This window comes from Triplophysa dalaica, chromosome 8, assembly GCF_015846415.1.
Source record: "Triplophysa dalaica isolate WHDGS20190420 chromosome 8, ASM1584641v1, whole genome shotgun sequence".
NCBI classification, from domain to species: Eukaryota; Metazoa; Chordata; class Actinopteri; order Cypriniformes; family Nemacheilidae; genus Triplophysa; species Triplophysa dalaica.
Genome location: NC_079549.1, coordinates 22,256,242 through 22,281,634, shown reverse-complemented (window position 1 = coordinate 22,281,634; position 25,393 = coordinate 22,256,242). Strand labels below are relative to the sequence as shown.

At 37.1% G+C, this 25,393-nt stretch overlaps 5 protein-coding genes across 10 annotated transcripts; 3 read left to right on the top strand and 2 right to left on the bottom strand.

The window, feature by feature from the left end:
• Positions 1 to 95: 95 nt before the first annotated feature.
• Positions 96 to 6,467, bottom strand: arpc2 (actin related protein 2/3 complex, subunit 2). The gene is made up of 10 exons (XM_056755335.1): positions 6,253 to 6,467; positions 5,334 to 5,368; positions 5,075 to 5,187; positions 3,779 to 3,824; positions 3,513 to 3,699; positions 3,136 to 3,229; positions 1,775 to 1,901; positions 1,066 to 1,166; positions 747 to 847; positions 96 to 450 (listed from the first exon to the last, which is right to left on the bottom strand). The coding sequence occupies exons 1-10, from the start codon at positions 6,324 to 6,326 to the stop codon at positions 429 to 431; spliced, it is 900 nt and encodes a 299-aa protein (XP_056611313.1). The 5' UTR covers positions 6,327 to 6,467; the 3' UTR covers positions 96 to 428.
• A 1,888-nt stretch (positions 6,468 to 8,355) lies between these two features.
• Positions 8,356 to 10,184, top strand: LOC130427983 (C-X-C chemokine receptor type 2). 2 transcript variants are annotated; one of them, XM_056755770.1, is made up of 2 exons: positions 8,356 to 8,593; positions 9,093 to 10,184. In XM_056755770.1, the coding sequence occupies exon 2, from the start codon at positions 9,116 to 9,118 to the stop codon at positions 10,175 to 10,177; it is 1,062 nt and encodes a 353-aa protein (XP_056611748.1). In that variant the 5' UTR covers positions 8,356 to 8,593; positions 9,093 to 9,115; the 3' UTR covers positions 10,178 to 10,184. The 2 variants fall into 2 exon arrangements, with proteins under 2 accessions (XP_056611748.1, XP_056611747.1); XM_056755769.1 differs by having other exon boundaries at positions 8,356 to 8,630.
• A 1,808-nt stretch (positions 10,185 to 11,992) lies between these two features.
• Positions 11,993 to 15,503, top strand: cxcr2 (chemokine (C-X-C motif) receptor 2). Of its 2 annotated transcripts, none has more exons than XM_056755772.1 (2): positions 11,993 to 12,063; positions 13,467 to 15,503. In XM_056755772.1, exon 2 carries the CDS (start codon positions 13,479 to 13,481, stop codon positions 14,508 to 14,510), a length of 1,032 nt encoding a protein of 343 aa, XP_056611750.1. In that variant the 5' UTR covers positions 11,993 to 12,063; positions 13,467 to 13,478; the 3' UTR covers positions 14,511 to 15,503. The 2 variants fall into 2 exon arrangements, with proteins under 2 accessions (XP_056611750.1, XP_056611749.1); XM_056755771.1 differs by lacking the exon at positions 11,993 to 12,063 and adding an exon at positions 12,561 to 12,645.
• Positions 15,504 to 16,611: 1,108 nt separating this feature from the next.
• mettl5 (methyltransferase 5, N6-adenosine) lies at positions 16,612 to 19,244 on the top strand. Its single transcript, XM_056755931.1, has 7 exons — positions 16,612 to 16,817; positions 17,575 to 17,689; positions 17,796 to 17,977; positions 18,209 to 18,291; positions 18,718 to 18,769; positions 18,955 to 19,004; positions 19,122 to 19,244. Exons 1-7 carry the CDS (start codon positions 16,718 to 16,720, stop codon positions 19,161 to 19,163), a joined length of 624 nt encoding a protein of 207 aa, XP_056611909.1. The 5' UTR covers positions 16,612 to 16,717; the 3' UTR covers positions 19,164 to 19,244.
• Positions 19,245 to 19,370: 126 nt separating this feature from the next.
• klhl23 (kelch-like family member 23) lies at positions 19,371 to 24,255 on the bottom strand. 4 transcript variants are annotated; one of them, XM_056755928.1, is made up of 4 exons: positions 23,950 to 24,255; positions 21,695 to 22,912; positions 20,258 to 20,410; positions 19,371 to 20,123 (listed from the first exon to the last, which is right to left on the bottom strand). In XM_056755928.1, the coding sequence occupies exons 2-4, from the start codon at positions 22,905 to 22,907 to the stop codon at positions 19,813 to 19,815; spliced, it is 1,677 nt and encodes a 558-aa protein (XP_056611906.1). In that variant the 5' UTR covers positions 22,908 to 22,912; positions 23,950 to 24,255; the 3' UTR covers positions 19,371 to 19,812. The 4 variants fall into 4 exon arrangements, with proteins under 4 accessions (XP_056611906.1, XP_056611908.1, XP_056611907.1 ...); XM_056755930.1 differs by having other exon boundaries at positions 21,695 to 22,798; XM_056755929.1 differs by lacking the exon at positions 23,950 to 24,255 and adding an exon at positions 23,885 to 23,923.
• Between the last annotated feature and the right edge of the window lie 1,138 nt (positions 24,256 to 25,393).

Here is a 25,393-nt window from a genome sequence, read left to right as displayed (position 1 = left end):
TTGTTTTAAAAATATATTCTTTTCATGCAAATAAAAGGATTGCTTTTATTTAGTTTCTTAACAAAATACCAGACAAAAAAAACAGAGCGAAAGAGTTATATAGAGGGCCGGTTTATTTCATGTTGTCAAATATTGATGCATTTGGCGAAACAACAAAAGGCAAAAGAGGAAGAGGAAAATACTGCATGACTACTGTCAATAAAACTCTGCCAGACAACAGAGTCCTATGCGATAAAACACAAGAGCGTATCAAAAATCGTTTATCCAACATATAATATGCTATAAATGCCAAGCGAGGAATATCTTTTGTCCCCCTGCTGAGGTGCAAATGACAGGATGACGGACATCACTGGCCAGAGGTGTATAAAAATCCCATGGATCTCAACGTGGTCTTGTGACAGCATGTGGTCTGACCGTGTGACATATCCTTAACGTGAGAAGGTCTTTCCCCTAAACAGATCATGTGAGGGTTAGTTTTATTTTCTCAGGTCAAAACAAGGCAACAGACGTTCAAAATAGAGCCAAGACTAATGTAATCCATAACAAAATGTTACACTGCATATTTAAGTCGAAAATAAAATAAAAATTATATTAATGTTCATAGCTATCACAGGAGAAGTCGGCGTCTACTATTGAATAAAGTATCTGGTTAAAAACACTTTTTCTTCAAATAAAAAAATCTGCTTTGTGTGGCTGAGAGTAAAATTGGTAATAACGTGTAAAAATGTTGTGAAAACCGCACTTACGTAATAGTTTTCATCTCTTTCTTCTCAGCGTCTGGGCGAGCTCGGTTCAGTACCTTGAGGAAATCGGAGGTCTTGGCCCTCATGCGAGTGTGAATGTAGGCCTGGCACGAGATAAACACACCAATAAAACATCAGCTTTCCCCGGATTACAAAATCAATCAGCATTATATTTGTTTTTATTAAGGTACATGTGGTTGAATGATAAGTATGCAAACTGAGAAGCACACTACAACGCTTTCTATGAGCTCTAGGGCCTCGAGAGTCTTTCAAGAGTCTTTCGATTGTCGGACTTGAATTTAGATTTTAGGGAGCGTCTCACCTTGGAGCACTTAATGTGGTAGTGCAGATAGTCCCGGAAGGTGTGGATGAGGTTGATGGTGTTGTCTCTGGTGTTGGCGTTGGTGTGTCGCGGAAACAGCACTGGAGAAAATCAGATCAAAGCACTTTAGGATCTGTGCTGAAATGTATTTTTCAAAATACAAACGGTTCCTATTTCAAGCTATAGCTACTCTCATTGCGTTAAATAAAAGGCAATGAATATAAATAAATAAAAAGCAGAACTACATAAGAAGAAAAGAAAACACAGATTAAAAAAGCAGAAGCAGCGTAGTACTGGTTTATACAGTCGGCATTGATAAAAGGGTGTGTCTGCTTTTTTCCCATAAAAAAAGTGTGTACGATTGTAAAGAGGCTGATGTTTGCTTTTGTGAATAGAACACAAACACAGAGCACCTGTTACAGGTTAGTACCACCTCTTTGTCCTCGCCTCGTATCCATGGGTGACAAAAACTCAAATGAACCAGGAAAAATAAGACAAGAGGCTAGTCTTTACTATTCTTTGAAAAGGCCTTAAGCTAAAAATAACTTTTCATTGTGTATTTACAGGTATATTCTTCCTTGTTTTAAGTGTCTTTAAGGATTCAAATTTCATGGCGAGTTTGATGCTGAACAAAGAAACCGCAAATTCAGGACCTGCTAAACAACCTCAGTTTGGACTGTTCATACAGAAGCATTTTGGTGGTACAAACCGAAAGTGATGTAGCCAATATTGTCTCCCACTGTAGCATCGGTGTCTTTCAGCTCCAGCGGAGGCTCTCTGTGACTGAACAGCACCTGAGGAGCCGTGTGGCTGGCCCTCCTCCCCTCCTTAAACTCCTAAACACAGAAAAACAGATGTTAAGAGGCAGACCGAACCATCCCGAATGCAGTTGTTCAACAACAACTTCAAATGAGGCTCCAACTCTACTGTGGAAGTCTTGTATAATAGTTCTGTTATGAGTCTTTTGTTTTAACATTAGCTTTATAAAATATCGCTTTTTTTGTAGGGATGCTAGACTGTTGATTCATTATTAATAATCCTCTATTGTTCTACATAGGAAGAGAATTCTTTTCAAATGATCATTGTATACAACTCAGAGATGTTATTTTATCTTAATAAAGAAACTCAGAGAACATGTTTTTCTCTTTTTCAAGATAAGAAGGTCTTTCGTTATTTGGCGTCACAAACAGGACTGCGTTTTGGGAGAGAGACAGTGGCTGAAATGAATCTACAGTAAGATTGTATTCTTTTATTAGGATCAGACTATATTGCCGTAATAACAAGAGTTACAACCCATTAGTAATGTAGAGCATCAAAAATGAGCTCGGAAGTTTTTAGTACACTGTAAAGTCACAAGTATAGTCCGGACGTCCGCGTGCCGCCTGCATGATGTAATTTTTGTCATCAGGAGGGTTTGCAGTCGTCCGCACACTTGATGCGTACAACGGAGCATGCGCATGAAAATTGCACTAGTCCACTAGGGGTCACTACACACAGAAAGTGTGCATTGTGCCGTTGTCGAAGAACAATGATACAAAACCAACACACTAAAACAAAGAACAGTAAGCTAAGAAGCAAATCCTTCTCCACACTGTTTGGTTGTTGTTGTTGTTGCGGTTTGCTCGGATTATTTACAATGGCGAATGACTTCCTCTATCATTAATTTGCAGTGGGTCTGTGAATGACGCGCCTCAGCGCTGCCCTCTGACGGTCTGGTAGAGCACACATACTCATCACTTAATCCGTGAAGAGAATGCTAAATTAGCTGTGCGGATGCGTTTGTGCACGAGACAGACGCGGAAAGTCAAGTATACCTGCGGCTTTAATGACAGCCCCCATGAGGATATAATTCTGTAAATACACAAATGACAGCCGTGCTTGACAGATGGTGGTTTAACCTTGTAATTTAAATAGAAAACCATGACAGGAAACAGCTGAATTGCGAATGCCCCGGAGGGCTTGTCTTTGAAATCGATAAACGTACAGAAGAAACCTGGAATGTTAGAAGAATGTGAGGATTACATCAGATCCCTTCACAGTACCTCAGTGTTAGTATTAAAAAACTCAAACCTGCATGAACACTTTCCCGAGGATGACATCATCGTCATCCTTGAACACTGTGCTGAAGACAACGGTTACTCTGTCTTTCTTAGCCTCGATATACCTGAAACAAGAGACGAGCGGATATTCAAACTATCTGCAACAGGTTTTTGTTAAATAGGGCAAAACATCAACTTTCAAGCATCTTTATATATTCACAACTTCAAAGAAGGTCCAGAGAATGTAACGATTAATATAAAGATACTGTATTTACATCTTGAAGATTGTTGATCACGTTGCAAATATGCAAAATAGTCTAAAAACAATCTTTCCAAAACAAGTTTATTTTCAATAAAGCTATTCAATATACAATAATGCAAATATGACGAAATGTTGAAATCACTCACATAGACTCATCTTCCCTGTAATGCACAACAGCCCTCTGCTCTCCATCACGACCCTCCTCCTGGAACTTAAAATACTTCTCGAAGACGGAGGCAAAGCAGTTCCTCTTCAGAATGCCTGCCTGGTGGATCATCTGTTCTTTGTTGGGTGGAAGTGCCTCCAGGTCAAAGAGCAGAGAAATATTGTACCCTAAAGAACAAAAACAAACTGTCAAATGTTGAGAAGCAAATGTCAGATGGTAAATAAAGAACACAGTCATTTGACCTACCGTCTTCTGGGGCCACAAGGAAATTGCCATAAACGCGTTTAAGCAACTGAAATAAAAAACACACATCATAATCAGAGAAGTAAAACTCAGTTTTCCTAAATTTATATTGAAAAGCACAGACGTCATGCTTTGTAATAAAATCTAAATAATAATCATAAAAATGATCAAATTGCTGTTTAAGAGTGTTTGTTTGAGCAAAGCATAGACGGTCAAATAGGACATATAAACGGCCCCCGTGTGAAGTAACAAGCAGTGGCTTGTTTCATTCCTTGCATTTTTAAGATGCCGTGCCCTGTATTTAGTATTTTGTCACCTGTATATTTTCGAATGTCACCGGAGTTAACAGACAGGATTCAATACATCCAGCTCTTGTATTGTTATCGAAAGATGAGGGACATTTATGATTTGCATCGGTAGATCACTTGATTTGCATTAGCAATCCTTGCAACAGAAAGGCTGGATGAAGTTGGGGCATATTTTGAATGATAATTTGCATTGTCAGGAAAAAGGTCATAACATCAATGCTTTTAAAAATCGAATAAATAAATTTATGGTGCGAACTTCATGACACCGCCAGAATAAACTTTTATACAAGCAAAGTCACATCAGAATAAAACAAAAGGACTTGCTGTTTAAAAGCCTCAGTCAGCTGCGCAAAGAGACTGTACCATACTGTCTCTTAACAATAAATCTCAATATTTATGCATTTCCATTGAAACGGTTCAATCCAGATTCAATAAACCAGTAAACAACTGACTGAAAGAAAACTTGGATGAAAATATGTGTAATAACACCAATATATTAATGTCGCTAAAAGTGATAGTCCCATAAAAATCATCAGGAATATTAGCTATATCACTTTATTATTTAAAAAAAAAATTGTCCTGAAATGGGATAATGGAATATAATCTAAATAAGTTGAACAGTAGTTTAGTTCTTTTTTTAACATGTGACTTCCTCCATCCAAACTGAGTAACAGTCACTTCCCGTTTCAGAGTTGAAACCACAGAGGACATTTAACACCTTAAATGGTGTGCAGATACTTTATAATTACCCCATACAGCATTATTACCATCACACGACGGTATGAATAAAATGTCCAAAAGAACAATGTGAAAGCAGCTTCTGTCATATGTCAGGAAGTCTAGACTGTAATTTTCATAACCGGGAGGGCAGGCTAGAATTTTACGCAATACAATTATCACACACAACTATTTTCCAACCCACTAATCCAATTGCACAGTAAAGTTTCATGCTTAAGGGTGACGTTAAAGGATAAATCTTACAAAATCTTACCTCATCGGCACCATGTACTTGCAGCTCCTTGTAGAACTTGAGAGAGATGCTGACCATTACTTTCGTTTTGTCTCCATTAGGGTTGGAGATGTGGTAGAGCACACCATCAAAATCTAAACAACAACAGATCCAAATGCAAATACACATTCTTAACATTGGTATTGCAAGCAGAATGGTGGTCAAAGAAATACATGTCTAGGCTGTTTTCACATTTAAAAACATGCTACTACTGCTAAGGTCATTTTCACTCTTAGCTTACCTGCAAAAGTAACTTCTACTGCTTCAGGCTTGTTCCTGAACAAAACAGAACATGGACATACGTTATTGTAGTTTGGTAACAGATAAGAAAGGCGATCTATATAATTTGGCACTTTAACCTTTCGCTTGCCTAATGCCAGCTTTGTGGAAGACTGAAATTCAGGTTATACAGTTCACACAAAGACTATTGTCTTGCATCTTTTACGAATGTCTTATTTTGTCTATGTTAATATCGTCTGGTGGTATTAAATCTGTTATATCATGAACCATTCCTTTAGGTAGTATGTTCTGGGCCTTATTCCAATAGGATTTTATACTGTTCTACTTGTTCCTATCTGCCAATGAACTTCCCACTATTAGAACCCAACGCGTTACCAGCAGAGACTAGAGAGCCATTATAGTTCCCATTAAAGACAATACAATTCCTATAGTATAAATGAATTAAAGTAGAATTTCTGTGGTTTTTAACAGGGGAGTATTCGCACTGGTTTGTTTCTGCCATGCAGCAACAAGCATTTGTGTGATGAGGTTGGATGTATGATCAGGAAGTAACTTCCCTGTCCCATTACAAAATTCCCAAAGAGGAGGTCATCTTAAAACGACAGACGCAATGATCAGAATTAATTTCGAGCTATTTCAATGTAACGTTAATTGATAGGCAGTTCGTTTGATAGGTTAATCCCGAAGAGAGATAAACTGGTTTTCTGTGTAACGCGTACAGCTGGACACACCCCAGTCATAATGCTTTACTGTACAATCAAAGGCATTCATTAATACTGAAAGAACAAAAGCAATCGTGCATCGATGCTTGCATTTTGTGTCGCTATATGGAAGCACAATAATCTATGTATCGTTTAAAAGCATTGAATTATTCATCTTTGATCCGAGTTCTGACTCAGACAGGAAGATTATCATCTTACCCGTTGCTCGCGCTGTCGAATTTAAGGGTTAGAGTTTCCTCAATGATCCGATTGTTGATTTCCAATAAAATCATGATGACCTGAAATAATGTTTAGCGGCGGTACAGAATTAAAAAATAAACGGCAAATGTTGTTTTTTCAACAATTCTTCGAGTCGTTTCGGTTTTCCTGACTTCCGCCTACTTCCGCATTCAATAATAGGACCCAAGAACTGGCCGCGTCAGTGCCTGTCCATTTGTAGTCGACGTTTAAAAAAATACTTCGTTTGTAGGTAAAATGGTGCTCTCATGCAATTTAAATGTTATGTTTAATTATTGTATTATTTAATAATTTTCCATTTTAAAAGTCAATCTTGTGGATTTCAACTACTTTCGATCAGTTAATTTCCATAGCTGACTGACGTACACCACGTACTGAATACAGTACTTTAAGCACAGTACTACCTACTATAATAATAATAATGATTTTTAAGTCAATTTTCTGTTAAATTGTCTAACCTGTTTAAAACAGGCTGGAGCACAGGCATACTACTAAATAATGTTATAATTCTAAATAAAAATAATGCTAAAGTTATAATTGTTAATTTTGTGCTCAAATGCCAGCATGTGATTTTAAAACGACATGAAAGAGAGAATGACATGTTTTTTTTTCCATTTCTTGTTGAACAATGTTTTTTACCAGGACAGGCATTAAATAAGTCTTTATTTTTATTGGCAAGAGGCAAAACATACAGTGCCGTGGATTGGACACAATTTTTACCTCTTTTATATTTATGTCCCAGTTGAAAACCACTACCTTTTACCCACACTGTAAATAAAAAGAACACATTTTCCATGCAATCTGTGTACATGAGTGTGGTATCTTCATGTTCACATCTCTGTGACATTCAGTCCTGTGATCTTTCAACATGGAACATAAAACATGCAAAATTCTGTCATTAAAACAAATAAATGCTTAAATAATTTACGTTTTCTATGCTTTAAAATGGGCTAAATCATCTAAAACCGATACAAACTTAAACGTGGAGCATAAGTATAACATTCTGAGGTTTCTGTCCTTTTAATATCAAATTCCTTAACATCATCCTTCCCAAAAGAGACGTGCCCCTTCCTGTCCTGAATACAACAGAAAGGGGCCTTTGTAAAAAATAGCATTCTCTCTTGAAAGTTGAAAGTTGAAACTTGAACGTGTTTCACAGAGTGCAATACCAAAAAAGTTGCTCTATAGGGAACAGGGGTGGCTACAGTCTTCTCAAGATTTTAATATCACTATAACATGTTAAGAAATAAATTCATTCTCAAATGTCCCTAAATAATTGTGTTTATTATTAATGTTAATAATAACAATACATTTATATAATAGCTTTCAAGGCACTCAATGACACTTAACAGAATACATTACAAAGGAGTACAGAACACAACAAACTTTAAAATCACTAAAAGCTATTCTAAACAGATATGTTTTAAACTGGGAAACACAATTCTTGTCATTCTTTACATTTAAACGGATGTGTAATACACTGGCGGTTCTCATGTGATTAACAAACATGTTCTGAAAGTTTTAAGACGGGTTGCTCAATTTCCCTTTGGTTAATGGTTGTGATAAGTGACGTGTGGCTTCTCGTCTTTTTACACGTGATCAATATTCTCTATATGCTGAAAGTCACTCCCTGTAATTGTTTCGCATAAAAATATGATATTTTATTATGTAATCATTTTATTCTCCAGAATCTTCTAGTTCTTTGATTCTAACCATGTTCAAGCATTTTATAATTTTAATTAAAATTTTTTACTGTTTTTATGAACTGCAGAATAGAGACTACATATATTATTTATTTATCCACCTTTTTCTTATTTGAATTTTTATTTTTGCATAGTCATGTACACACTCTAATACGACATCATAAACATATTTTTAGCATCACAAGTGCCACATGATTCTTAGTTTTACTTTGATTGTTTTGATCGTGTTTACGTTTTACATTCGACACGGGATGTTGATCTTGTGACACTAGGAATGTTTGAAATTTCCCCCATCAAACATCTCTGTGATGTTCTGCTTTCTTCTGGTCACATAAAAGCAACATCCTCCAGCATCCTCAACTTCTAGATCCGCCACAGATTTTTTAATTCATCCACATGAAGCGTGTGTCCTATGGAAGAGAAAAAGCTTTCTAAAACTATTCCAGATGTATTATCAGTGTTGAGTTCGTAACTAACATTTTTGTTGGGATGGTACCCTCTGAGTAACCGTCAGTCTTAAGCAAACGGATATATCAACATCACCCCATAGGGTATAAAGGAACCTTCATTATACATCGCAAACATCTGTGGATTCTCATGTAAGGCATTATCATATAAAGAAAGTTGCAATGACTGGTAAGATAAAATCATAATTTCAAAATCATTTATTGGACTCAGTCATTTAGAATAAAGTTAATACTTTCAATTCTGATTTTTTGTAATTAAACAGCGTTGTTTGTTTGAAAAGTCATGTGGTGTGACAAATTATTTTGAAAGATCTTTGTAAAGATTACTTTTTAACAAAAATCAAACCGAACAAATGTAATCACATTTTCAATGAATAATGTACTAATGAAAGAGTTTTAAGTTAGTACTCAAACATTTTATTATTATATAGATATTATCTCTTTATTTGATTTTATACAGCCTTATTCAATCCCTTTCAATATTCCCTTTCATATACTATTTTAGTTTGCAGATACATATTTTGCTTTGTCTTATTCATTAATGTAACCACTAATTGATTAAAGTGGAACCCACTTAAGGGATCATGTTTTTGCTGACTATATGCTTATTAATTAAACAAAATGTTTACAGATCCAAACACCTCCTATCAAAATATGGACTTCAGTGACTTCTACAATGAAGAATTCAACTACAGTTATCTCCAAAACATCACCGACTTTGATTTGGATGAGAGCACGCTTATTTGTTCACCGATCACTTTCGCAGATGCGGTCAACATCTCATTCTGTGTCATCTACGTGCTCATCCTTCTGCTGGCTGTACCTGGGAATCTGATCGTGGGCTGGGTGATCGGCTCAAACAAACAAGCCCTTTCCTCTTCGGATGTCTATTTGTTCAACCTGATGCTTGCCGACACATTGCTGGCTCTGGTCTTGCCCTTTTCTGCGGTGTCTTTACTGCACGGCTGGGTGTTTGGAGATGTCATGTGTAAACTGGTTTGCATGGTGAAGGAAATCAACTTTTACACAAGCATTCTGTTTTTGGTGTGCATCAGCGTGGATCGCTACATGGTCATCGTGCGCTCTATGGAATCCCAGAAGGCTCAGCGGCGGCTGTGCAGCGGCGTCGCGTGCGGAATGGTCTGGGTTTTGGGGGGCTTGCTCTCCTTGCCGTCACTTTACAACGAGAAGTTTTATTCCAATATGAGCAAACAGACCGTATGTGCTGAACACTTTGACGCGAACAATGCCGACGAGTGGCGAATGGCCACTCGTATCCTGAGGCACCTGCTCGGCTTTCTGCTTCCTCTGGCGATCATGCTGATCTGCTACAGTGTGACGGTGGCCCGCCTCTTGCGTACGCGGGGTTTCCAGAAGCAGAGAGCCATGAAGGTGATAGTGACTGTGGTTGTGGCGTTCCTTTTGTGCTGGACCCCGTTTCACGTTACCACGATAGTCGACATGCTGTTGAGGGCCAAAGTTCTTCAGTTCAGCTGTTCTATGCGGACCTCTGTGGACGTCGCTATGTTTGCCACGCAAAACCTAGGCCTCGTGCACTGCTGCGTGAACCCGGTGCTGTACGCTTTTGTGGGTGAGAAGTTTAGAAGGAGATTTATGCAATTACTCCAAAGGAGAGGAGTGCTGGATCGCTTATCAAGATCCAGCAGGTCCTCTTCTGTGCCACATTCATCGGAAATCCCCTCGAGTGTCCTTTGAGCTGCCGATATAATGGACTTTAACTTTGTGAATGAAGACAAACTGACCTTCGTTGGTATTAGAATAGGCTGTGGGTTCTATCCCTGGAAACCTATAGGCCTAACTGTAAATCACTCTGAAGAAAAATGTCTGGCAAATGCATAAGTGTAATACCCTTGCTTGCTTCATTTTCAACACTTTTTATTGGATATGTCGTGTCATGACGTCATGTCTCCCTCTAGTGGTCAGAAAGGGAACATTCATTCACATTTTTGGAGAACCTGAGATGTCCAATGGGTTGTTGCTAGGGATACAGCTATTGCAGGAAGTGGTGCAAAACCTCCCCATATTATTTCAATAAGTTACATTAGCTAACGCCTACACATACCCCGACCCTCCACCTAAACCCACAATAATCAAAAAAATGTCAAATGTTTTCAGCGTGACAAAAATGATGCGGTATTGAAGTGCGCATGCCCAGTGCAGGTAGCTGTATACCTTCTAGTCAAACAGCAACGAGAAATTTAAAAATGAGAAAATAGTTCAATTTAGCAGATGCAGCAGAAACAGCAGTTGTAGACTATATACTGTTCTGCCATTTTTTACTTTCACAATGAAATGTTAATTGAAAGTATAATTTCAAATTTGTGACATATATCAGAGTGAAACGGCTTGGTTTGTTGTAAGTTGGGCTTGGAGGGGAGGGCTAAAAATGCCTGGCCATTGGAGAGTCCGTATAGTCCTGCTACCTTTTTTTGTTGCTTGCGTCATGCGGTGAAGAGTCGTTGTTGAGAGGGCAGATGAATGTTTTTGATTAAAGATTACAAGTGCAAATTCATTTTGAAAAAATAATGGTGTGCATAGATGGTTCTGAATGTGAATTCAGCCATGTTTTTGGTAAAAAAAACATAGTAAATGATGGTAAAACCATGGTTTTGCCCTAAGTAATCAATGCACCAAAAAAACATTACTACACTTGTACCACAAAAAAACTATGGTTCATTTTCGTAAGGGCGTTATGAGACCACTTTGCGAGATATAAACACTGTTCCAGACCCACTTCTGGTTTTTATTTATTTATTATTTTTTCTAATCTTACATATGTAGTTAAGTCATTTTAAATCTATAAAAATGTCATTTTGGTGAAAAGTTCAGATGCAAAACCCTCTTAATCGGTGGTTCTCCCCCAAAAGGACCCCTCCAGCTGACTTCCAAGAGGGCCTCAAGATGACCAATATTTTAAAATGAGACAAAATTTTCATATTATTTTAAACAAGATATTTCTTATTATTTGGCCATTTTTATAGTTAATAAAAGTTTTTAGTTAACATTAAGCTCTTAAATATTGGAATGGGGCCCTTTGAATATTATTGAATACAACGGGGCGCCTTAGAGTCAAAAAGGTTGAGAACCCCTGCTATAAATGCCACCTCTGTGAAAAATGAGATTAGGATGTTGAGTGAATGCTCTCCACATACGTTCCTCAAAATTTTTTGCTTCAAATCCCTCTTCATACCACACACTGCCCAGTCTAAAATATGTGGTATTGCCGAAAAGCCGTCTGCAGGATTTAGAGGGTTTTGCATCTGAACGTTCTTTTGGACAATTGTAAAACCAGCGTTGTTTACGTCATCTGAAGTGGTCTGTTGTGCGGAGGGTTAAGAATTTTATCAAACTTTAAATTACATTATGTCAACCTGAACCCTTGCTATTACAAACACTGATAGCACCCCTCGTTGCGAAACTTACTGAGAAGAGATGGGTGGTTTAAAAGTGAGTCTGCAAATATCTGCAATTTCTAACAGCACGTTTAAGCACAAAGTTCTCAGCGGTCAATGAGGTCCATAGACTCAGGAAGAATTGGTCCGCTGACTGCCAGTAGGCAACGTATAGTTTAAAACTGTAAGGTAGGCTGTGTGGTGTTTTTTTAAGAATATGTAGAATACTTGGAAGGTCATTGTTTTTTAAATGTCTCGGTGTATAGTGTATTTTTTTATTTTCTATTTATGAGAATAAATAAAAAGACTCTTTCTCTTGACATGGATATTATTAATAAACAATGAAAATAAATTTTATATAAATTTATAGTAAGAAGACCACAAAAAATAACATGTATAGTCAATGTATTCATTTTAAGAAATTACATGCAGCAGGAAAGACTATAGTTGTCTATGTGTGTACTCCTGGCTTAAGTGGAAGACAATAAATTTGAACTAAAAGGCTAAATTACTTACAATAAGTATTGATCATGACGCTACAATAATAGAACCTTGTTTTTCTTAAAAAGTTGTAGTGCTGATCATATCTCTTGACGTCCGCCCACCTTAAGCCTCAGATTTTTCTATTTATCATACAGGAAGGAAAGAGATGAGGTAGAAATAAACAGATATTCAAAGACTTTCTTAGAAACCTACAAGACAGTGAATATCACATTGAACTGAATGGCCACATGGGTTGGTTTCACACACATTTGAACAGAAGTTTAATTGGTAAGTGCTAGATGCTTCCTGTGTTTTAGCTTACAAAAATGATCAATTAAAAATGATTAACGCTGGGATTAGGAAATGGAGTATTTGTTGTAATACCTTTTGTTATTTTATAAAAAAAACATATTTTATATTATTTATTATGACTCGAATGTTTGGTCACAATTGTTTTTTTTTACATTCAAGAATAACAATTCTGTGATTTAACACATTATGCATTATAGTCTTCAGTCATCTACTTGCAATTTATAAGTATGGCTTTCTAAACTATATTCTTTCTTTAGATGCATAGATGCAATTTTAAACATATATATATGCATACAGAATTTTGACAGATTTCAAAGTGAGTGCTGTAGTTGTAGGAAACGTTCGATGCAGTGGTGGACCAACGTGATGTAATTTTTTTTTATTTCAAATATGTTATTGAAGATCATACATGAAGATGTATTAATCGTGTAAATGTGTATGCATGTTGTGTAGGTGTGCTTGGAGTGTAAATTCAAGTATTGAGTAAGAAAAGAATGACTTCTGTAGTCAAAAATGAGATCAACAAGATATAAATGTACAATTGTAGTTTGCATCATGCATGTTTGCATTATTTCCTGTTAGCCTTTTTGTTTTTAAATGCCTTTTTTACATTAAAACCATTGTTCACCGATATCCTGTATAAATTTGTGCATGAAATACAAGCTTAAACGTTCGCGTTTCTCCATTCTGTATACCCCGTTTCATTATTTGATATCCAATCAAACCTGAGGGAGCATTAAAAGCAAATATTGTACAAATGTTTCATTACAAAACTTAATTTTTGTCTTGATTGGCAGCCTGACTTAAACATGGAAGTTTCTACGATGGATTACATATACGATGGAATGGAGCCACCGTGTGCTGACAGCGCAGAGTATCTCAACCGCACAGTTTTTATGGTTATCTACATCATAGTCTTCTTCCTCAGCTTGCTGGGGAACACGGTGGTGATACTTGTGGTGTATTTCATGGAAAACAACAGGGCGTCCACCGACGTTTACCTCATGCACCTGGCTGTTGCTGATCTGCTCTTTTCTTTGACTCTCCCGTTCTGGGCTGTTTACCTTCACCACAATCATTGGATGTTTGGCACCTTTATGTGCAAACTGGTATCGGGCGTGCAGGAAGCCACTTTTTACTCCTGCGTCTTCCTCCTGGCGTGCATCAGTATCGATCGCTACCTGGCCATCGTTAAAGCCACCCAATTCCTCTCCAGACAGCGCCACCTGGTAGGGGTGGTGTGCACGTTGGTGTGGCTGTGTGCGGTTCTCCTATCCCTGCCCATTATTGTGCACCGTGAGGCCTTTGGGTCCGTGACGTCGGATGACGCTTACGAATGTCATGAGAATCTGACCGAGACCATGGACGACTGGAGGTTGGGCCTGAGGATTCTTCGCCACACGGCTGGATTCTTCCTTCCCTTGGTTGTGATGGTTTTCTGTTACAGCTTTACCATGTACACGCTGTGTCACACACGAAACAACCAAAGGCAGAAGGCCATGCGGGTCATCTTCTGCGTCGTCCTGGTATTTGTCATCTGTTGGTTGCCCAGAAACATTACAGAGCTCATTGATAGCCTGATACGTGCCGATTGGATCAAGGACAGCTGCATGCTGAGATACCGAGTGGATTTGGTGATGTACATCACAGAGGTTTTGGCTTTCAGCCACTGTGCCATCAATCCCATTCTGTACGCGTTTATTGGGAAGAAATTCCGCAACCATCTCCTGATGGCGCTCTTTAGGAAAGGCCTGCTGGGGAGAGAAAATCTTTCCAGATATAGAATTGGATCAGGCTTTAGTTCTGTGAGCTCAAGGCAAATGTCATTTACAGACAAGTAACAATGACAGGAGGAGTTCAGTGCTCCTGTGAGGTCTGCAGTGTGCCGGAAATGCATGTTTTATCACCTGTGATCTCAGAAAATGGGGGGGGGATGCAGTCTACACCTGTAAATGCAATTTCTGGGGCTATGAAGCAACAGAGCTTGGAGATTATTATGTGTAGATACATTTAAAGTGATAGTTCACCCTAAGAGGAAAATTCACACCGCCTCGTGTCATTCCAAACCTGTTTGACTTTCTTCTGCAGAACACAAAATAAGATATTTTGAAAAATGTTGGCAAGCAAACAAAACTGGCCCCTTTTAAATTGTATCGGATGGGCACAAAACAAGCGGGACATTCTCTTTTAATGTAGATTTCAGGACAATTTAATACATTATAATTCACAAGAGCTGCTGTAAAACTACCAAATCTTAGCTTGCTGCTATTTTACTTACTCAATGTGTGCAAATTTGTACGACAAGATATAAAGACTAATTTTGTTTCTGTTAAAGCGATTCTTATTTTATTTTGGAAACATAGCATTTAATAAAACAAATGTTCAAAATCTTAATATCTCATTGTGCATAAGATCTCTGTTTGGTTATGGCACTATGTTTCCTATTGTAAAAATGCATTATGGTTTTGGTGATGTTGGTAAGGGTGAAGGGATAGAATTTGCAGTTTCAAAGTCGTTGTGTCCATGGAAAATGCATAAAACCCCACAATGTATAAAAACAAAAAACCTGCGTGTGTGTGTGTGTTTGTCAGTCACTTTCTATTATGATGATAACAATCTTTGAAGGGGTTGGTTTCGTATTGTTTGGTGTATCTTATAATCTATGAAAAAACCCTTCCTCACAGCAAAGGTTTCAGATGTTATCATTGTTACCTTTATGTTCTATGTCATAACTTTAAACACAGATTTGCTTCTGAATTGTTGTCATAGCCAAATCATTATGATTTCGGTATGGTTCTCAAAAGTATGCAATAAAATGTCTTTACTGATGGAGAATGGAACTGTTTAGAGGTCTGTCTGTGTTTTTGCCTCGCGAAAACAGGCTTTCACCATCCTGTCCACTTCCCCTCAAAAACACAACACAGAGAAGTGAAGCAATCCATTTCATTTCTCAACACACCCCACAACACCATTCTTGCAATAATAATTGCACAAATACACTTAATGCAGTGAGTAAATTCATTTAGGTTTTATTCTTCAAACACTATTTCAATTAAACACATTTTTTAAACCTGAGTCTTTGTCCACCAGGACTTCTCTGTCATATTTATTTATAATATGTAATTATTAAAGTACACAAACAATAACTTGATCATGCATTTTACATTCACATGTGTGTTTTTGCAACAGTACTTTTTAAGATCTTTTCATTCAATTGATTAATTATCAGAATAATATGAACCATTATAATTATTGCTTTGCTATCTGCTTGTATAACTGATGTTTATCAAAAGAAAGGTGGTGGGAAGAGTTGTTTTTGAGTCTGTGTGTCATTGTGTTTTGCTTAAGGTTCAGGATGTGGTATTGCATCACAAATGTTCCACTGTCTGAAGAAAATGTTTAACATTAATCAGTTTTTAGTTAAGGTTGCATTAAACTCGAGCAAATGTAAAATATTAAATTGTGTGTTTAGAATTAGAACAATCAAAGATACAAAGAGAACCAGAATTAGCTGTATTTGCACATACGCACACACATATACACAAACACACACCTAGAAATTACACACAAATTTCAATTTGTGGTTTTGAAACATTTTAATGTGATTACTATGTATGTCCAATGTGAAACCTTACTCTTTCTGTAAGGAACAATACATTTCTTAAATTACCCCCTAAAAGAAGTAGAAAAATCAAATGTGTGAAATTGTGACAGAAGATATTAAAACACCAAGATTGTAAATATATTTTTTTTCAAACATATTGCACAAGTTTTTATTCATATTAATATTGTTGTTCTTAACATATTGCGTTAGTGCTAATAATCACTCTTTATTTGATATTCTTTATTTATTTGCCCTTTTTGTTAATGCTTCACGCTCCAGTCCAGTTGGGGGCGGTATTGCTTCACAAGTCACCATTCAAGTGCAGCAGAAGAAAAAAGCGCAAACATGTGTACATGTTTTCATAAGAACTCTGCTTGTCAAGACGCTGTTTAAACGTTTACGTTTGTGATAATGGATCTGTGAAAAAAGTGATCTCATGTTGACATGAAGCTGAAGGAGTTGGAGAGTTGTCTTCAGCAGGTGGACGGGTTTGAAGAGCCCAAAATCCTCCTGGAGCAGTACCCCACCAGCCCTCACATAGCAGGTAACGTTAACGTTATTATTCTTCTGTTGAGGCATTGATAAGTTGATAAGTAATAATACACGAATGAAAACATTACGTTGTGAATATAAGACGATATAAGAATTATGTTGTGAAAGAATATAATAAGATAAAATAAATGTTATTTTGTTAATTTATCAAGCAGCTTCTTGAGGTAGTTTTTTACATATATTTTATTTTAGATTTCTAATAAAATATTATCGTCTAATAGAATGTTGCCATTATAACAGTTATATTTTTGTGTAACCAAATAATCTTAAACATTTAAGCCTACATCTGTAGATTAGTTTAGTTTTGCACAATGTAAAATGATATGTATACTTGAACTTTTAAAAATAAAAATTGAAAGTACAACAATACTGTGCAGGGAAAGGCAAAACAAACTCTAAGTGCCTATTTAAAGCCTCAACCTAAATAAACAAAATTAATATAAAATAAAGCCTAATTGCATAATACAATTATATTCAAAACAATAAACACCAGTAAACAAAACAAACAAAAAAAACACTCAGAATGTACAAGACTAAGAAACTATTTTACAAAAAATCATAAATGACCCTTTAAACATTTTACTCACTTAATACCAAACTTAATTTTTTAAGGTCATGAAAAACATTTACTGACCCTAAATTTACCATAAACAGTCTAGCAGTATTATTTTTGTCATTTCCAATGAACAAAGTAGTAATGTCACAATTTTCAACATTTATGTATAATGATCAATGTTCTCTCACTTCAGGTTGTATGTTATACACCATCCATAACACATTTGATGACATACAGAACAAGCTTGTAGCTGATTTGGGCTGTGGCTGTGGGGTGCTGTCTATAGGAGCATCAGTCCTTGATGCTGGGTACGGTTTTCCTTAAATATGTGGCTGATGCTTTCATCCAAAGCGATTTCGCATTCAGGGTATCATTTTTTTATCAGTATTTGTCAGTGTCTTGTACTTCTTACAGGTTTTGTGTGGGATTTGACATTGATGAAGATGCTTTGGAGATATTTAAACGAAATGTGGAAGAATTCGAATTGTCGAACATTGATGTCGTCCAGTGTGACATTTGCTCTATGGGATCTTTGTACGGCAAGAAATTTGACACGGTTATCATGAATCCTCCGTTCGGCACAAAGCATAACCAAGGCAAGTCTATGTTAAAATCTTTTTAACTTCTCTAAGTGGATGTATTATAAAGCTTTAGAGGTGGAGGACCTTTTTGTCACAATTTCAAAATAATTTATGAAAACATAATTTTCTTATTTGGAATTCTTATCAATTGTGCATAAAAAATGGGGTTTACTTTGATTTCACCATGCAGTAAATCCTCAGATTTACTGGAAAGTTCAGCCCTGTTTCTGTGTTTTTAATCTTTAGGTATTGACATGCAGTTTCTGAGGACAGCAATATCCATGGCCAGAACGGCTGTGTATTCTCTTCACAAGACCTCCACGCGAGATGTAAGCGGCAACGGGAATGCTCATTTTCAACAAAACACACATATGACTAAGTTTCACTTACCGTGTGCAGTTCATGTCCGGCATCTTTTAGCGCTGGGACCGCTCCATATATCAGTTTCAAACAATCTACAAATCAAGCTGTTATATCCACCATATTTATAACATTCCTCACCGAAATGCAGTGAACAAACAAACAAAGCTGAAATTCACGAATGCAGAGCCTTCTGAAACCCATACAAAGGCTGGAGGAGTGTATCGAGCACTGAAATACTACGTCAAACGTCCAACTCGTTTTTTGACAAGTTGACCATGTCAAGAATAAGAAGTTTGCGTTTAACATAGTAAAGAAATCAAAATCCACGAAACACTGTTGCTCATCCCCTTTAACTATTCTTAGATTTATCATTGAATTGTATTTCTCTGCAGCACATTCAGAAGAAAGCAAATGACTGGAAAGTGAAAATGGAGGTCATTGCAGGTAATATTTCTGTGTCTGGGTTTCACATGTGTATGGTGTGTGTGCTTTAGCGTGTAGGTTGTGATATGCATTATATTTTAAATCAAAAAGTAAATAAATGTGTACATTTATCCATTAAGCAAATGCTTTTATCCAAAGTTACTTAGAAATAAGGAAATTTTTGTCCTGGTGTTGTTTCTCCGCAGAGCTTAGATATGATCTACCAGCATCTTTCAGGTTCCACAAAAAGAAGTCGGTAAGTCAACATGTTTTGCTTTTTCCGACCTGAAAGTACTACGGCATTTAATGTTGCACTGGCAACATCCAGACGTTGTGTAAACTGTACAATGAAATTAACTTTTTTTCATTTTAGGTTGATATTCAAGTGGACTTCATTCGATTCACACCAGCATAAAGTGCAATTTTTTTTTTTAATTCCATTTCTCAAAATGAATTTTATATTGTATCATAACAATAAACAACATTGTTGTTACTATTTCACGTAGTAATTTTTCACATTTTGGCATCATACACAACAATCATTTCATAATATCTAAGAATATAATGACAATAAATTAATGCATAAAACACATTATACCATGTTTCATATAAAACAGTCAGGTTTGCGATGTCAGTTATCTGGTGTAGTTTTGTTGAATCAAGGCTTCTCGTGGCATTTGAGAATGAGACATTTGAATGCCTCTAACAAATGAATTCAAGACCATTGAGTTGTAAATGGATGTACCTCTTTTGACATTTCCTTTTCAAATGCTAACACACTATTTATTTTACCATCCCCATAGTGCACAATTATATGATTCATTTCATTTTGCAATTAGCATTAAGTGTAGTTGTTAAATTCTGCTGTGTATAGTTTGCAGAAGTGACGTTATCAGATGTAATATTTCATGCCATTCATATTTTGAAATATCTTCCTGCCGAGAACAGGCCAAACCATTTCTCACACAATGTTAGTGACAAATTACACACAAAGATGTTACCACATTGACATTATCACAATGACCTGAATCCGTTGACGCATGACTATAACATCAGAAGAGATTTCACAAACTGAACACACAAACGCATCCGTGCGAGCGGGCGGCCGACGGAAGGTTTCCCACAATCTCCCAGCAGTCCATCTCAGGGTCATATCTCTCTATACTCTCCAGATACGCCCCCTTCGAGTACGAATATCCACCCGCTACGTAGATGCATCCGTTTATTACTGCAGCGCCACACTCCATTCTTCTCTCCTTCATTTTTGCTATCTGCCTCCATTCATTCTGCTCGGGGTCGTAACAGTCTGTGATGGTGGTCTGACCGCCGACCAGGTACAGTTTATTGTTTAATGACACAGAGCACAGGCCGTATTCTGAAAGAAGCAAAGATTTGATGAGTTATTCCAATCACAACTGAAGGTGAAGAGTGTTAAAGAAGTGGTTAAACGGTTTAGCGCAAAGTAACATATTGTAGGCTACTTTACTTAGATGTCTGGATCTGTCTTACCAGGATGTGGACATATTGTTATAATGCTCCATTCATTGACATCTGCCCTGTAGATCTGAATCTTCTCAAAAGTGCAGCTTCCTCTGTACCCATAATGCCCTCCGGTTACATAGATTCGGTCATTTATTACACAAGCACTAGCATTTCCAACACCTATAAAAGTCAATAGAGAGATAACAACCTTTTTTACAAAAACACATATATAATAAAACAGAAGCTCTGGCCATTGCAGGAGATGAAGTTAATAAATCACCTGTGAACAGTCACATACAATTTTGACTTTATCTCCATTTCTCAATCACAGGGCTTTCCTGTGGGTTTCCTTCTACATGTTTTGCTATGTTGCTACTCTGGTATGTTCCAGCGTAAGTAAAGGTCATCAATCTAATATCAGTAATTATGGGTTTTACTATGAATTGACCTTTTGCTGTTTTTCTTCATTTGTCTTTTATTGCATATGTTTATATTTAATAGTCTTGTAATTTATTGTTTGTTGTCCTTCTCATGACGAAAAACAAAAAAAGAATTTTCTTAGATCAAAGTTGCATATAGGCATGGGCCGGTATGACATTTCGACGGTATGGTGACCTCGAGCCAAACTATCATGGTATGGCGGTATTGCCGTTGCAGCTTTAAAGTGTGTTATTTTAGATGTCTGAGTAAAAAAAAACTGAACACAATTTTATTGTTAACCAACACAGAACATTTTGAACAGTAGTAAACATGAACAGGATGGCGGGTTAAATCATTGCTTCCCCAACATTTTGAAAGCATGGCACAGCTTTCTAGTCGTCTTTAATTAAACTTGCATGCATTCAAACATACATGTGTATATATACGTATACATAAATAAATTAAATGCAGATGAGCAAACAACTAATCAAGCATAAACAAAATATAGAACCTGACGGATTCCTGCACAAAACAGCTCATACCTTTGGAACGTTATAAGAGAAACTTAGTGGTTTTTAAACCTGTGACTTTTCTAAACCGCGGCGTACCTTGTAACCGGTATTCGGCCCATGCCTAGTTTCATATGACTCTTAAGATCTTAAATCCTGAATGGGTTTTGTTTTTGTCTTTATAAAGAAAATGAATTGAAAAACTTCCAGAATAGGGCTTTCACAAAACCAGAATAGGACTATCGTGGCCAAAAGAATGTACAATATCTATGCGATCTGAAAAAATAAATAACTAAATAAAAAAAAAAAGAATTTTGCAAATTCAGACCTAATTTGGGCAATAAATCCCGTTCAAAATACGAATGTCGGTAGATAATTTACGATACCATGTGTAATCTGTCTTTAATAGATCTCTTATAGAAATGTGTGTTAATATCAAGGTGCTTATCAACACGCAATTCCAGACAGTCAAAAAAGGGTGTGATTATAGGTTAAATACCCCATATGGTGTAAAAAGAACCAGAATATATCATACCTTGTATCATATCTGCCACAGGGAGCCATTTCTTTTTCAAAGGGTCATAGAATTCAGTTTCTCGTGTAGGGGCTCCTGCTGTGTATCCACCTATGGCGTAAATACATCCCCGTAAAGCCACCGAGCAATGATAATACCTGGCTGTAAGCATTGGGCATCCTTCTGTCCATTCATCTGTGTCTGTTCCATAAATCCATACGGTATCTAAAGCATCCACAGTTTCTGTCCTGTAGCCTCCGGTCACATAGATATTAGGGTCCAAAAGTACAACACTGTAACTCTCCCGTGCAAAATCGGGAATGTCTTTTCTTTGAGTCCAGGTGTTGGAGATAGGATCCCATGTGTGGACTTCACACAACGGATGCCAGTAATATCCTCCTATAACGTACAAGCTGCTTGTCAGTGTCTTGCAGCAATGAGATAAATGATTGCTTGGTTTTAAAGAGCTGACGATAAGAGAGCGCAGTATGTTTTCAGAGCAACGACTGTGTAGATCTAAAGCAGTTCTGAGGTAAACGTCATCCACCTCGAGACGAACGCAGGCGAGAAGCTCCTGAAGGTGGTCTATTCGGACCACCGTGTCATGAGAGACCCACTTCACCACCGCCCCCAATAACGTCTCTTCTTTCCATACGTTGAGGTTCTCCGTGGTCAATATCATCTTGAGCTTTTGGAAATCCACCTCGTGAAACTCGTCCTGATCCGTGAGCTCCGCAAACCGTCCCAGCATGACCCTCAAAGCTTCACGCTGCAGGGCGGAGCACACGTGAAGCTCAGCGAACGAATGCATCCCGAGGCAGTTATCGATGTCCAGCAGGCGAATCAGAAAGTTCTCGCAGGCTGTTTTGACGGAGGTGAACTGAAGTAGGTCTGCCGCCTCCAGAAGGCTCTGAACATTGCTTTGGGTAATGCTGATCTTTGAGGTGTAGACGTAGTTTATCAAAGAACCAAGAATGTTTCCGTCTGTGCAAGGCAGGCTGATGATGTCATTCTCACGCTCCCTCATGTCTAATGTGAACATTAACTTGAAGTAGGAGCTGCGTGAGGACAGGACCACCTTGTGACAGTGGAAGACCTGTCCCGATGAAGACCGCAAGGCGATGTCTGTGAACAGACCGCTTGTGTGAAACTGATGGAGTACGTCCAGCAACTCAGATGAGTGAGTCTCATCACAGAACTCGTAGGAGTAACTGCTGTGACCTTTTACAGACATTTTTTCTAGAAAGAAAAGTGGTTAAATTTGTTTTGTCATAAAACGACTCATCGGAAAAATAAACCCTCGTGATAATATGTTGTGATTCTAATGTAAGCATCACACAGTCAGACAACACATGGATTATCACAATTTTTCATAGTCATTGTAAGTGAATATCATTTTTACTTATTCTCCCATGTCTTGAAATCAAGATTTTTCAAATAAAATAAAATAAATCTTTAAAATCATTAAACATAAAAAGAAAATGCTGTAAAAATGTTAGCAACACATTTTATTTATTTTTAAAATATTAATACAAATACTTGGCTGTCATGGATAACTTAAATTTTTTAGACACAACATTGTTTCATCAACAACCAATTTATCTGAAAAATATATGGTTAGTTGACAAATATGCCGAACATGTGTCCTATGGTGTGACATACAGTAGCAAAAAATATAGAAAACTAACTGTTAATAATATTTAATTTATAATATGAAATCGCATAAGAGAGGTTTATCTTTATTGTTAGTTCTTTTTCTACATTTTTGCTGTCATAGAACACATGTAGGGTATATTTGTCAACTACCCTCATATATTTGGCCCAATTATGAATTCTAATTATGAATTATTTATTAGTAAAATACACTTTATATAAATATATAAATGTTTTGCTATAAGAAAAGGGAATTCACAAGTGTATAAATATCAGATAACACCTTTTGTTAATATTCTTTTTGCTAATATTTTCAACAAAAGATGGAAAGGTTAAACAATGAAGACATTTTTAACAGCCGCCTTTGCTCATTTTTCCAAGGGTGACAAAAGTACTACTGAAGTGCACTGTAACCTCATTACGTAGATGCTTTAATAAATGGCAGTTTAATAGAAATTGTAAAATTGTGAATTAGTTCTCAAATCATTACTCTAACTAGATTTGAAATCAACACACACAACTACTACTAGAACAAGAACAAATGTATATCCAACTTACTGAGAAACAGCACTTCCCCGTGTGACAACTAGCCCGGCGTACCATGCATAAAAAAACAAGTTTACCTGGCCAATGATCAACAGCGTTTCTCTTTCAGCGTTGCGTTGAAGTTTAATCTCCCACAGTGCGACTTTTCCTCGGACAGATCAGATATGTGGCTCCTGAATTTAGCCCCATGCAGTCACTAGAGAATGCCGAGCTCCTATTTTGGTCTCTGTGTATATCTGGACACACTCTCCTCTGTCAAAACAGCAGCGTCCTTCACCCACAATATCTCCCAAACTTCATTTATTGCATTTGCTCTTAAATGGCAAAATCGGATTGCTTTTTCCGACCCATGTGACCCATTTTCAATCTGCTGAGATGTAATAATACTTTTCTCATTGTGGTTGTCACGGCTGGCTTCAGTCTTAATCCTAATAAGGTTTAATCCCGTTGCATAACGAAGACTGAACCTTACAGAACTAAATCCATTTCTGAACTCTTTTTTTGTTTTCTGAAGCCTAGAGGGTTTGTTTATTGCTTGGCGACGTGAATTATTTGCGTGTAGTTACTATTAAGTCCACAGGGTACATTAATCGAGCAAAAAATAACTCATGGTTACCATGGTAACTGCTTGGGGTCAATCTGTGAGGGGAACGGAAGCTACTCCTGTTTATTTTACTGCTGATAAAAACAATATAAATTCTAACAGGTTTATTACAAATATCATATAAACCATCGGTAATTTACCATAAACACAGTGAAAATGTTTTTTGTGTGTCTTGGTCTTTTTCAGTAGGTTCATATCCACCAGCATCCCACCAGCACCAACAGAACCCGTCCTGCCACATGCCTACATAAATCATTGTCCTTGAGGTTAATTCAGAGTGATGACATACATGTCTTAGTTTATTTTTTAAACCTTGGTGACAGCACTGACACATAATGTGACACAGTTAGCTTTTATTGTAAACTTAAACAAAGAATAATGTCAGTTTTGTATTTACATTTATGCATTTGGCAGACGCTTTTATCCAAAGCAATTTACTTATTATTAGGCGTAGAAACGGTGTAAGCCAGGACTATTTGTACGTGATTACCATTAGGATCTGTCACGTTCAGAAAGTCAGCCTTGCAGCCTCTTTAAACTCAAGATCTCCCTGGATATCTCAATGCAGTACCACTGATCACCACTGGAGGACTCCATTTCCACACCTGCAGCTGTCAAAACTCCTGAGATTCAAGCAGCCTGCTTCACCAGCATAACCAGCTAAAACCAGGCAGGGAGACCAGCTTAAAACCAGCCAACCAATTAAGTCTGGGTTTTCAGTAGGGATACTGATAAATCCAACCCACTCTCTTCAATCTGTGTAGAAGTAACACGACTTTACACTCATGCCAATCCTCCCCATAATCTTCTGTGGAGAGCAGATGCATCCCAATACCACGATGGTATATGTGATGGTGGTTATTTTGACATCTTGACATTTCTAGTTTGTTTATTTATTCAGACATCTTATTTTGTGT